General features: G+C 53.8%; 1 protein-coding gene across 1 annotated transcript in view; it reads right to left on the reverse strand.

Annotated features, from left to right (window-relative positions):
* EPHB1 (EPH receptor B1) overlaps nt 1-4,075 on the reverse strand; it is a 42,546-nt gene extending 38,471 nt beyond the window's left edge. The window contains exon 1 of the mRNA XM_048954770.1: nt 3,966-4,075. Coding sequence (XP_048810727.1) covers nt 3,966-4,023 — 58 coding nt within the window. The 5' untranslated portion in view covers nt 4,024-4,075. The remainder of the gene's footprint in view (nt 1-3,965) is intronic.
* Nucleotides 4,076-13,721: the final 9,646 nt, after the last annotated feature.

Consider the following 13,721-nt stretch of genomic DNA (forward strand, 5'->3'; position numbering starts at 1 on the left):
GCAGCCCCCCCCAGCCAGGCCTTGCAGGGGCTTCCAGTCAAAGCCTTGCAGCTGACTGCAGAACAAAAAAAGAGATGAAAAAACAAAAGAAAGCCTCTGTAAAACATCAGTCCCTGAGGGAAGCAGATGGTTCTGCACCAGCAGGAAGGGGCAGACCCAATATGTGTTCCTAGCAGAGGGGCATGGCCTGTGGGTAAAGGCCCAAGTGCTGAAGAGACACAGTGGGGCTCCAACTGGATGTTCCTCACAGGCAGAGGAAAATTAATCAAAATAGAGCTTGGGCACAGAAACCAAAACCTCAAAGCAAAGCGACTGGGATCTGAGTAACCAAAACCTGGGTGTCTGGGATGGTGGCGGTGTGGCTGAGAGAAGAGCAGGACTCCATATTCCAGAAAATAATCCTATACTGGGTGACAAAGCCCTCGCTCACACGAGAGGAAATGGCCTAAAAACGAGGATTTCCACAGCCTCTTGCCTGTTCCCAGCAACCACTTTACCTTGCTGCAACATAAATTACAGCTTAATCAGCTCTGAATGCTGGCGATGCTGCCTGGATGCCTCCCCAGATATTAAATGCCTCTCTCGCTGCGCTAACAAGCACATACCTGAGGCCTTCCGAGCCCTTAATTGCTCAGCTCCGTTATTTCCAAATCAAAATATATAAGTAAATAAATTAAAAACCTTAATACTTTGGTGCTTCCCCCCCCCCTCCCCACTTTGCAAAGGCCTTAAAAGGAATCCGCCTTGAAAGGAATCCACCTCATTACTAAGGAATACGAGCAAATTACAACTGTTATCCAAAACCACTCTTCTGGATGGACAAAGCTTGCTGCTGTCTCCTACCAAAGGGATGAGGGGATGTCAGAGGCAGCATCCCCAAAAGCAGCAGCCCTAAATCCAGTTCTTCCCCTTGGGGCTGTGGTCTAGATCAGCAGCCTCAGATCCCCATAGCCATAAACCACCAAGATCAGAAAAGCCCTTCATGATCACCAAATCCAACTATGAACCAGTCCTCCTGAGCCCCATCACTCAACCACACCTCCCAGCACCACGTTCACATACCACAAATTCCTCCAGGGATGGGGACTCCACTTCTCTGGTCAGTCCACCCCAATGTTCGACTACCCTCTCCATGCAGAACTTCTCCCAGTACCCAATCAAAGCCTCTCCTGGTCCCCTTATGAACCACCACCTCCTCTGACCCAGAGCAACTTGTTACAAACAGATCACAGTCATGGCAATTAGGTCACACCAGGCTGCAGGATTAGTGAGCAAAACCACAGTTATTTAGAAACATCGAAATTAATTACCAAAGAGCCTTAATAGAGCCGAGCTAATTTACCAATTTTGACCGAGTAACTGATCAGTTAAAAGATTAAAATCAATGATCATAGACAACAGCTTTTTTTTTTTTTTTTTAATGGGTTGTTTTCTCACAGCAACTCTCAGTTGCACAAAAGGAGACCAACAATCTCCGTTAACCAAATATTATTGTAATTAAATATTCAACAGGGAGGCTCTTCAATTATTCATAGGGGGGACGATGCTCGCTGTCAGCAGGCTGGCGCTTTCCCTCTGGACCTGGCCCAGGGATGCTTGGTGGTACGGCTCTGCAGCTGCTGCTCATGCAGCACCCAGGAGCTGGATACTCAAAGGGAGAGCAGGAACCCATCTACTACCAGGCACCGGTGGTGAGAAGGGGGACGGGTGGCCAAGTTCTGTGCTGCATTCTGGGGCGGTGCTATTCCTTCAGCAGACAACCAGGAGGGCAATTACATAGGAAATTACAAATTAGCTTTTCCAGCAAAGAGTACAGGGATACTTCAATTGACTACAGGGAAACTGCAGTATCGTTCAGACCGTTCATCAAAGCTCTGCAAGTCTCAACGTCCAGCGAAATGAAACAGTAATAAATATTAAGCAGAATGAGTTAATCTCCGTTGAACACATTTTAATACAAAGCATGGGGTCTTTGGCTCTTACAGACACACATCTCATTCTTCTCACCATTTCTCACTACGCGGACTTGCTGGAAGATACACGGTGACAAGAGATGCCCCAGCAGCAAGCCGTGGCTGGAAGCCACCAGCTCTCATAGCACAAAAGACCCATAGCAGCCCCACCACACCGACTCCAGGTCTCCTGCAGCCCAGGACATGCTGCTCCACACCACTGCTGGCGAACACAACTCACCCTGCACGAGCATTCATGCGTGCCAAGCTCGACGGCTCGAGTGCTTGCAGAAAGCGAGCAAGGTCAAATGGAAATGCGCTTTCAGATCCTAATGCATATTTGGGGGAAAGCATTCCCCCGCCCCCTCCCAGCTATTTACTCAGCTCTGCGATTAAGCGACTGCCGTGCCGCTGTGTTCAGAAGAAGCAGAGTGCTGCAGCATCCTCCAGAGGCACCCCGTGAGCCCGGGCTCCTGCCTTCAGCTGGGCAGCAACTGAGGAGAGAACGAAACAGAAGCACAGCCTGCACCCCGTGCCTGCCTTCCAACAGCTCCTCCAGGGCTCCTCTCTGCATTAGCTGCTCCAAGAGCATCTCCAGCAGCCCAGAAATATCGGTGATGGCAGCCTGTTCACAAGCTTTCCCTCTCCAGCAGCGCTTTTCTGATCTCTCCATCATTGCTGGTGCTTGTTTTCTTCTCTCACAGGCCACCAGAGCCTCGTAAGTTATTCAACTTTCAGCAGGCTGCGCTGCGTTCGGGGAAATTGAAATTCAAAGCCTTGATTAAGGCAGGGGAAAGAAAAAAATAAATGAAGACCTTCACCTTAAGGAGGAGAAACAAGATGGAATTCAGCTGCAGGTGTGGTGCCAGTACGATGGGTTTGCTGCGGGAAGCAGCAGAGGACCGCCCAGGGACGCCGAAACTTCATCCTCCCCTCGCCTACGTCCCCAAGCCTCGAAGCACGCGGGAAACAGGAAGGCGACCGAGACAAGGAATAATGAGTCAGTGATACCAGCAATTAGTCAAAAAAAGCAGCGCAGGCATCTGCGGGCGAGGGCCCGTTCCCATGACTTAACAAAACGCTCTCCCTTCAGGCTGGTGGATCTGGGTACGCTCCTCGTGCCAGCACCCAGGTTCTTCCTTTCCATTGGGTTTTCTTTTCCAGATTGTGCAAATTAAAAAGCAGAAGAAGTAAAAAAGAAAAGGGATGGCTCTGGGTAGCGCAGAAATCCAGGACTTGCAACATCTCTGGAGATACGTCCCTGGTTCAGCCCCGGGCACAGCAGCAGAACAGCCCTGCGGGGGAGCGCTCGCCCCACGCAGCACCGGGCAGAAGCGGTGGAAACCGAAGGACGCGGGCAGCAAACGCGCGCCCCGAGCCAAAGAACGGGAGAGGTAACCGGGGGCTGCGGGCTGCGGGAACGGCTCTGGGGCATCACCAACCCGCTGCCAGCGGAGCTACGCCAGCCGCCGACTCGCCAGGGACGGGATGGGTAGGCGAAGCAGCAGCCGCACACAGGGCTCTCTCCGAGCCGCGGACACCTCACAGCACTCCCCGTATCCGAGATGCACGAGCTCGTCCAGCGCTGCCGTCGCCTTGCGCTGAGCGCGGTCACCCCGGCTCCGGACGGCACGCGAACCGCGGGGCGCGCTGCTCCAAGCCGCAGCGATACCAACCGAGAGCATCGCCAGCGGGTCGCGGAGGAGACACGGCACAGCGCGACTCTCCCCGGGCCGACGTGCAACGCTCCGGCAAGGGCCGACGTTCGCTGCCCGACTAACGCGGAGCTGGGGATGCGGGAGGCGCGGTGCGGACCCGCGGTGTTCAACAGGTGGGGCGGGGATCGGCACCGCATCGCGGCAGCCCCACGGCCGCTCCTCCTCCCCGAACCGCGAAGCACCGGCGCGGCACGGAGCCCCTCCGCGGGACCCGCGGTTCCGAGGGGATCTCCCGGCGGAACGGCCCCCATCCCGAAGCCGCCTCCCGCCCTCGGCCGCTCAGCCCCCGCCTCACCTTCCACGGCGGCCGCGGCGGCGGCCAGGCAGAGTAGCACCACCAGATCCGCAGCCATCGCCGCCCCGGGCCGGCGGCCCCCGCCGCGCAGCCTCGGCCTCCCCGGGCACCGCGCGCCGCTCCGCAGGCGTCAGCCGCCGCCGGCGGGAGGGCATGGGCGGCGGGAGGCAGCCGGGCCGGGCCGGGCCGCGCCGAGCGGAGCCGCGGGACCGCGCCGCCCGCCCGGGTCACATCGCCGCCGCGAGTGTGGAGCGCCGCCACGCCGCCGCCCGCCCCCGCCACCGTCCGCCACGCCCCCGCCGCCCGTCCGCCAATCGCAGCGCCCCGCCCGCCCCGTCGCGCCACGCCCCGCGTCGCCGTGCGAAGGGCGACGGCGCCCCCCGGCGGCCGGAGGGGGAGATCCGACGGGGCGGGCGGGGACGGGGCTGCGCCCGCAGAGTGGAATAAATCGGTGAGGCCTGGCCTGGGGGAGCCGAGCCCGGCACCGTGGGCGGTAGGCTGCGGGCACGGAGCGCGCCCCGAAGCCCCTCTGCTACAGCGGGCTATCGGTGGGGAGCCCCCGCCCCGGGAGGCACCGGGAAGAGGGGGCTTGAAACGCACGTCGAGGGAAATCCATTCATCCTGAAACAAAATGCCATTTCTCTTCGTGTTCTGCAAAGGGGACGTGGCCACACATGGACGTTTTGGGGTATCGTCAGCCTGAAGCTGTCCCCCGAAGCCACCCCACGGCTTTGCAGAGGCCACTTTCTCTCAGACCCCTCTCCCACAGGAGGTTTCATTCTATCCTGTAATGGGTCCCGGCCATCACCTCCATCAGCAGTCCCCGACAGCACTGCAAACAGGCAGGGGATGTCACCCCTCCCAATGAGGGGCCTTTGGTGCCAGTTGAGCCTCTGGACATTTTTTTCTTGCCTGAGTGGAGGAAGAGAAGCAGGGAAAGCTGGGAAGGGGAAATGCTCGCAGCAGCTCTTTGACCAAAATCACAGCTCTTTGATCAAAACCAGAGTTTGCAAAGACAGCTTTAAACAGTTACCTCCATTCTCTTTTTTTTAAAAAAAAAAAGAAAAAAACAAGAAGGAAACCAAATTGCTTCCGTTTACAGCTGCTGGGGTTTGGTTACAGAAAGCAAACAATAGGAATTCTGGCTCCAGATAAGAAGAAAACTGAGCTTGCTCTGATCTTTCAGCCAAAACTCTGACTTTCAGGGGTAATTCTGGCAGCGAGCTCAGGCTGCTGAGCACAAACATGACCATCCCACTGGGGCTGTTTCACTGTGGGTGCTCAATCGGCACCCGCTGCCATGCTTCTCTGGTCAAGAAAGGGGACACAGGGTAGCACAACACCCAGCAGCTCGTTTCCCTGCTTCCCAAGGACACGGGATGCCCACGCTGAGGTTTTCCCCTGCCAGCCTCTGGAGGTCAGCAACCGGCAGTGCTGAGCTCTGCATGGGACAGTCCCACTTCTGTAGTGCAGTGCACTCCGCCTCCAAAGGCATTTGTCATCGTCTGAAGGACACAGCAAAGCTTCTGCAGCTAAATCATCGCTGCGTTTACAGAGGCTTGAAATAGCTGGTAATGTAAAATTAAAAAAAAAAAATAAAAAATCTTGGCGAATTTATTAGGTAATATCTGACATCGTCCTGCATAAATCTCAGGGTTCCGGGTAAATACAGAGCTTTCCAGGAAGAGCAGGGCACCAGCAAGCACGCAGGCAGGGAAGCAGGGGTCTGCCTGTGTGGGAGCCAGCAGAGCTGAGACTGCATCCAGACCCTGCAGAAACCCCCAGCAGAAGCTGCTGTCAAGGCAGGCAGTGGGAACATCCAAGAGAGGGAAATGCTAGCAGGAGAAGGGAGAAGCATGGAAGAGCCATGGCAGAGGCAGACAGGTAGGGTTGCTGTCTTTGCATGGGCTTGTGGTTGGTAGCCCACCATGGGCACAGGCCCCATCATGGCCGTGTGGTTGGTGTCCCACCATAGAATCACAGAATGGCCAGGGTTGCAAGGGACCTCATGAGGCTCCAACTCCCCTGCTTCATGCAGGGCTGCCAACCTCCCCATTTAATACCAGACCAGGCTGTCCAGGGTCCCACCAATCTGGCCTTGAACACCTTGAACTCTCAGGATGGATGAGGCATCCACAGCCTCTCTGGGCAGCTGTTCCAGCACCTCACCACTCTCTCTGTAAAGAACTTTGCCCTGACATCCAACCTAAGTCTCCCCTCCCTCAACTTAAAACCATTTCCCCTTGTCCTGCTGTTATCTACCCTTTCAAAGAGTTGATTCCCCTCCTGTTTGTAGGCTCCCTTTAGGTACTGAAAGGTTACAACGAGGTCACACCAAAGCCTTCTTTTCTCCAGGCTGAACAAGCCCAGCTCCCTCAGCCTGTCTTCATAAAGGAGGTACTGCAGCCCTTTGCGGTTCTCCTCTGGACCCTCTCCAACAGCTCCCTGTCTTTTTTGTACTGAAGGCTCCATGGTGGGCATGGGGTTGGCATCCTACTGTAGGCTTGTGTTTTGGGCACATGGTTGCACGGCCAGTGGCCCATCATGGGCTTAGGGTTGGCACCCCACCACCAGTGTGTTGGCGCTTACCGTGTGGTTACCGTCAGTCCTCATCTTCACTGCCTTTTGCAAAACTCACAGTGAAGGGAGAGAGTTTGGGCAGAAGCATGAAGGCAGCTCTGCTCCCCTCCTCCTGGAACTTCCCCCTGGAGCAGCCTTCTCAAGTGGGCAGCACCTGCTGTGGATCCTTGACTTCTGCACTTCCCCGTACTGTAACCACACCCTGTAACCACACAGTAAGTGCCAAGATGCTCACGGTGGAACACCAACCACGTGCCCATGTCAACTCCATGGCTATGGTGGGATGCCAACCCTGTGCCCATGGTGAGGAGGCAGCCCCGTGCCATGGTGGGACACAAACCACGTTGGGATGCTGGCATTGGTTGCCTTCCTGCCCCAGTTCACTCCTTACTTGAAGGACCAAGGCAAACTGAACTTGGTATCCAAGGGGAGGAGCTCCTTTTTAAAATAAATTGAAGCTACAAAGGGCGCTGTAGCAGACACCCTGAGCTCTGATACACAGATCTTTCCAGGCTGTGCAGCATTTGGGCACACCAACACAGTACCGAATGCGTGCACCTCTGATCTGTTTGCCTTAAAGCATGTCTACTTTTGCAGCAGCACCTTGTTTGCATCCCTGATGAGGCCATGTACCACAAGGCAACCAGCCCTCCAGCACACACAGTCAGCTCTGAGTCCTGTGCTCCCAATAGAGATGACAAATGCCATTAAGTCCTTAACACAGGGCAGGGAGAGGAGAGCAGCAGCGGGAGACCTCACCTCAGCAATTCCCACCTAATAATTTTAGAAGCCGTGGGTTAATTTTAGCCGGGCTGGCTGCAGGATGTCTCCTGGGGCTTCAGCTCCTGCACTTTCTAGGAAGAAAAGGTGGCAGGGTCATGAGCAGCCCAGCTCATGATCCCCACAGGGATGATTCCGGGGGGGCTCTGCTGCCCCACCGCCCCCATTTCTATCCAGTCCCTATCAACACCCAGTCAGCTGGCTGGGCATCCTGCTCCCTGTCTCAGCTTCCAGAGGAACATGCTGCTGCTTCTTGCTGGAACACACAGCGCATCCTTTCAGCAAAGAAAAAATAAAAATATTTCTGCTGGCACAGCAAAATGGCCAAACCCCAGCCGGGTGCCTTCAATGCATTTCTGACTCGTATTGCAAAATCTACTGTTATGCACATCCACACTTTTGCCCCCAGAATTGCCAACATTACTACTTCTGAGTCCAGATCGGGCAGATATCTACTGGAAAGAGGCTGCATCTCACAGCCCCACCTGCCTGGTCCAGCTCTGATTTAGGATCCTGTGCTCTGCAGTGATGTTGGGGTGAATAGAAGAGCTCTCAGATGGATTTCTCTTCTGGCTCTCCCCTCCACAGTCCATACAGATCTCTGTATGATAGGATAAACATTCACTTACAGCTTTATTTACTGAGAATGAGCAATTAAACCAACCCAGATTGATTTACGGCCAGCACAGATAAGTCCTCCTAACAAAAGCCAGCTCCAGCTTAACGTTTGGACAGAGTATTTTTTGATCAGTTTGCATTTTTTTTTTTTAAGTCTCAGGCTCAAATTTAACTTCCCTATAGAAGAGCTTTGGGCTCCTGAAGGTATGTAAGCACGGCCACATCTGTACACAACATTGCTGGGACAGGGGGATCCACCGAGTGCATGGGGAAAACATGGAAGAAGATGTAAAACATGGGCAAGACATGGGGAAAACTTGGGAACACATGCAGAAGACATGGAGAAAACATAGGGAAGACATGGCTTCTCTCTCCAGCTACCCAGCACCTCCTTGGGAAGGAAAAGATGCACTTTCTCTCCTTTCTCTACCCCTTAGCAGTGAGTCCTGAGTTTTCCACATTATGGAATTCTCAGAGGGTGGTGAGGCCCTGGCCCTGTTGCCCAGAGAAGTGTGGGTGCCCCATCCCTGGAGGTGCTCAGGGCCAGGCTGGATGGGGCCCTGGACAGCCAGAGCATGTGGGGGGCAGCCAGCTCACAGCAGGGGTTGGGACTGGGGGAGCTTTAAGTTTCCTTCCAACCTAAGCCATCCTGAAATTCTGCGAATTCATTTCTGGGGACCAACCAGGGCAGGGGGAGGCAAACCTCTAGGTTTACCCCCAGGCCTCTGAGCTTGCATAAGGCCAGTTTATATTTCTTCTGCAGGCAAGAGCCTGTGCTATTTAAATTTTCTTTAAAGAAAACTTCACCAACAGTATCCTGGTTGGCTTTGAACCAAGCCTCTCAGATAGCCCAGGTGTATTTAAAGCCAGCCACAGCCCAGATATATGGCTGTTCCATCCCTGTGTGCAGTAGCTGCCCCCACCCTGCAGCACTGCTGTCCCCTGTCCTTCCCATCCTGCATACTCTAGTATTTCCCATCACGCACGTCAGCAGCGCTTGCAGGAACAGAAAGCCCATTGCAATCTCAATGCATGTTGGCACCACACCTGGCCAGGTGATCTGACTTCCCTTGAAGCTGTAGCAAACGGCTCTTTCACTGCGACTCAAGTTCACAGTGCAAAGATCGGAGTCAGTGTGCACTGCACCTCACTTCCTCCTCTGCTCGCCTGTTGTCCTGGCTGCATGCAACAAGCAGAGCAGCTACCTGTCTCACCTGGCAGTCTTCTACACACTCCTGCCGTATGGAGAACATCATAAGCTTCTGCATCACCTGGGCACAGAGGTAAGGGCAAGCAGGATGGGTGCCGGGCCAGGACAAAGAGTCCAAAATCCTGCTTTGAGGAGCTTTTCCCCTTCACCGTTCCACATGCTGCCTGAATGACAATTCAGCAGCTTCTGGAGAGGATGGTGGCCTTGGTTTGTTGTCAGCGACAAATCCATTTAGGAGAGAGAAGCAGGGGGATTCATCCGGTGGTTATGGCAGCACAGGTGGGCACTGGGGGGCTGCCTGCCCACCTCAGAGGGCAGCAAACAGGAGCCTGCAGCTCTATAGATCTGGGGATTAAAAAGTAGGCTGACACCACGAGGTGCCTGCCCCTCCATATGCAACGTAGGAAAAGCATCAGTGCAGATGTGACTTCAGCTGTCAGAATGCCAGGAGACCAAATGCTCTGGGGACTAGGCAGCAGATAGCAGACTCTGAAGGAATTGGGAAAATTCTCATAATGCACCTTGTGTAGAAGACCTTTCCTACAGGTCATTCTCTGCCATCAGACCTCTGCTGAAGCAAGTTAGAAGCAACTTGAATCTTCAAGTCACCGCTGATAACTACTGGCAGTGAATTTCCAGGCTTTGGGCTTGCAGTATTAACATTTAAAAGTCACGAGACCCTCAAATACCATGACACCAAGTCGCATGACCTTTAAGTCAAAGAGGTTTAGATTTCTTTTTTCTTTGACTTTCAGTGTCCAAACCGTAAAGCTCACATATGTGTACTCAACTCCATCCAAGAGCATTAGGAACCCATTTCTCAACTAAAACCAAGGTTGTGGCTCATTAACTGACGAAGAGAGCAACACCCCATGGCTGTAGTGCCCCACGCCCTGCTGGAGAGCTGCATTACCAGCAGCCTTCTCCACCCCAGGATTCCCAGCTCTGCTTACTCCTTGCATTCAAGGCCTAGGCTCATCTCTGAACCAGGCCCCCAGCAGAGCACACCCAGGCATTGAGAACATGCTGGGCATTTTATTTGTTCCTTCCTGAGACTCCTGGCTCCCCATCTGCAAGACAGGCTTCATAGCCTAGACCTTGCTACGATGCTTCCAGCCTAGCTCTCCTGCCCCATGCACCCAGCCTTAGGACGGAGCTTAGCAAGTACAACCTGGCCCATTTTTAAATGGTTCTTTTCGATGTAGGTGTGTTGCAATCACCTTGGGGCTTAAGCCAACTCATGAAACACTTTGGGTCTCAATTAGAAATAATGTTCGCCAGGAGCTCAGGCTGTGCACAGCCAGCACTGAGCAGGTCCCTCATGTTTGCCTGAGCTGGATCACAAAGAAAAGCTCTTCTGGCAGAGCTGGGAACAACTTTACGTATTTCACAAGTTAAAAGAAGTGAAAGGGCTAAATCTCAAAGACAGGATATTAGAAATCTCCCGGTGCCAATGTCCCCGAGCCCAGGCACATGATGCACTGAGTCCTCAGTGTCCCATACATGAGCAGCCCTCATTCAATCTTTTTGCCAAGCTTCCACAGCTTTGATAACACACAGCCCTTAAAAAAAAAAAAAAAAGAAAAAAGAAAAATCAAAGCTGGTTTGACAGAAAACCTTGCATCAGCCTGTGTTAATTCAGTTGGCAGAAATCAAACTGTGGAGTCAGGTATTTGACAGCTAGCGCATCGCACTGAATGAAAGCCCTTTCCTGACTTTTTTCTGCATTGCCAAGGTGCACATTTCAGATAAAAGACGTGTTTCTGAGTAAAGCACTCACTGCCCAACCTTCTGCCTCACTTTCCTTGCTCTGCCAGGCCATATCTGCCCCGGGGCAGAGAGCAGGATGGAAGGGACGGAGCCCAGAGACTTGCAGCGCTGCAGGACTGGAGCTCCGCATCGCCCAAAGGCCGAGGGGAGCCACCCCAGCCCAGCAAAACCCATGCAACCCTCTCTATCTGTACGCACGGATAAATATACATAAGGCAGAGCTGAAAAGACGGAGTCAGCGCCTCTCTGAAGCCCTGCAGATCCTGTTACCACCAGCTCCCCAGCGCCCTGCGGAACGCACGCTCTTTGCGGCAGCCGTGGGCCTGGCATGGAGCAGAGCAGATGGCTGCAGTGACTTGGCTGGGGGAAGCTGTCAGCCCCCGGCTCCGTGCCTCACATGATGCTGCCATGCCACCTGGGCCTCCCACGGCACTCCAGGCCACGGAGCAAAGGCAGTGCAGGCATTAAGGCGACGCTGAGGGGTCCACCTTGACCCACCTTGAGCACCCCAGCCCACCCGCACCCCGTTGTCCCCCATCTAAGCCATTCTAGGATCTGCTACACACAGCGGTGCTCCCTCATAAGCACCAGTAGCGTGCTGAAAGTCACATTGTGCCACGCTCCTCAGGTCCCAGGTAGAGCTCATTGCTGCTGTTGTGCCTCATCTTCCTCCATTTAGAAACAACCAGGCCAAGTACAGCCCATGGGCAGCACGGCCATGCCAGCTGGCCCTCCTGCAGCTGCTGGCACCAGGAAGGACAACTACCTTTTCTACAACTACCGTTTCTGCAGGGATGGAGCTTTGCAAAGCCTGAGGTCTTGTAAAAAGCCTTGGGAGAAGAGCACAGCCTGGTTATTTCAGCATTAATGCAAACAGTCACAAGCATGAGCGAGCCCAAAAGGCTCCTCTTGCAGCTCCAGTGGAGAGCCAGCTCACATCCATACTGAGACAGGCAGCACAGGGCTGGGAGAGCGGCCCCAACTTCCTGGCACTCAGGGAATCTTCCTAGATCACGTTACGTGCATGTGTCCTTGGCTCGTCTCTGTACAGTTGAAAAACACCGTAAGGGGAGCCAGCTGATTGAGACAGCCGGCTTTGCAGAGCAAAAACCCAGGGAAACAATTCCCTCCTGTAATGCTAAATTGCAGAACTGCCGCTTTCACTGAACCGCCCCATTTTCTTGCACTGCAGCAGAGTTGGGTGCTTGCAGCGTGCAGCAGAGCTCCTTGCATGACCTGTTCCACGTGGAAGGCTGCTGGTGCACAGGGATGTTCCTAGGCACTGCCACCACACAAATAAATAACGATAATAATACTCAGGGGGGGCTTGCTAGCACGCCCTGTCATCTGAGCCAGTGTGGATGGAAAGAGCACAGAGCTGGCTGCGGGGTGCTGCGAGCGATTTGAATCCACTGACATTTGGCCGCCGATCAGGACAGGCTAGCTGTGTCTTCAGAAAGGAGCACAAAGCTCTCCAGTGAAACCAAGACGTGGCAAGCCATCAGCATGCCAGCACACGGACCCACAGCACCCTGCTGTGCTGGGGCAGATGGGTTGCCGGTGCCCGGCCCTCAGCTGCAGCCACCCTCAGCGGGCCGTTCTGACCAAAGTCAACACTTTCAGGGTGATGAAGACATTTGGACAAGCACCATTCCCCATTTACACAGCAGTGCAGTATCAAGGGCTTGGGCCTCCCTTTGCTCAAGTAACCCTAAAGCAGATGGGGATCGGGAGAACAAGAGGTGCCTTCCCAACCCACAAGCTGATGGCTGTGTTGTCCTTGCAGGCTGTGCTGCTGCTGCTGCAACAGAGGCGAAGACAAATCCACTGAGCTCAGTTAAGTCACTATGGGACCAGCAATGGGATGGTGCTGGCATGGAAGCAAGCAACTCCAGGCACTGTGCATGGAGAGCATGGCCTTCCCTCTTCTGCTCTGCCACTTTCTGGGATGTGTGGGAAATGTCAAATAACTTTCACTGATCTCATTAAGGGGAGAGGCTAAGCTCCAAAAGAAGTAGTGCCAGGGAGATGATACAGGAATTACTAATGTTGCCTTCCAAGTTCTGTAATTACCAGGAAAATCACAGAAATAGCTTATCAATAAATAGCACAAATTATGGAAAAGAATTTTTGATTGGAACCAACGCAAAGCACTGCCTCTTATACACCAGTTTGCATCTGAATTTGCTCTCCTCTTTACCTCTCTGAGAAGATGTAGATACCTTATGATGTAATAAAGTATTTAAAGGGGGAAAAAAAAAACAACAAAAAAAGCTAAAAACAGGATCTTTACAACATAGCCACCAATAATCCTTCCACCAACTTTGGTCATGCTGAATCCCAGTACGCCTGCTCTCACCTTTAAACACTGTTGGGCAGGAGCACAGGGACAGGAGGGTGGTTGGTGGTCACTGGGCGAGTAACAGGCTCAGCTGGGCACTGCACTGAGCAGCACCCTGGGCACCTGGCACTGCTGCAGGCAATGAGAAGGCAGAGGCATGTGGGCTCAGTGTAGCAGAAGCCCCCAGAGCTGCACCCATCCCACTTCCAGCAGGAAAGCCACGCGAGGAGCACTGTCCTTGCAGCCACCTCAATGACACAAGTAACGTGCTGCACAGCTGAGGGGGACAAATGGTAAACCTCCAGCTAAGAACAATGATAATGAAAGCACAGAAGTGAAAATTCATTACCTGCATCTGTTCAGGAGCTGCCCTGAGGGAACCTCTCAAGCTTTCTGGGTTGCTTTAACCCTCTGAGTCCTGCTCCTGTGCTTGCTCTGATGTGCTGGCTCTGATTCC

The sequence above is a fragment of the Lagopus muta genome, chromosome 9 (genome assembly GCF_023343835.1).
Source record: "Lagopus muta isolate bLagMut1 chromosome 9, bLagMut1 primary, whole genome shotgun sequence".
Classification (NCBI taxonomy): Eukaryota; Metazoa; Chordata; class Aves; order Galliformes; family Phasianidae; genus Lagopus; species Lagopus muta.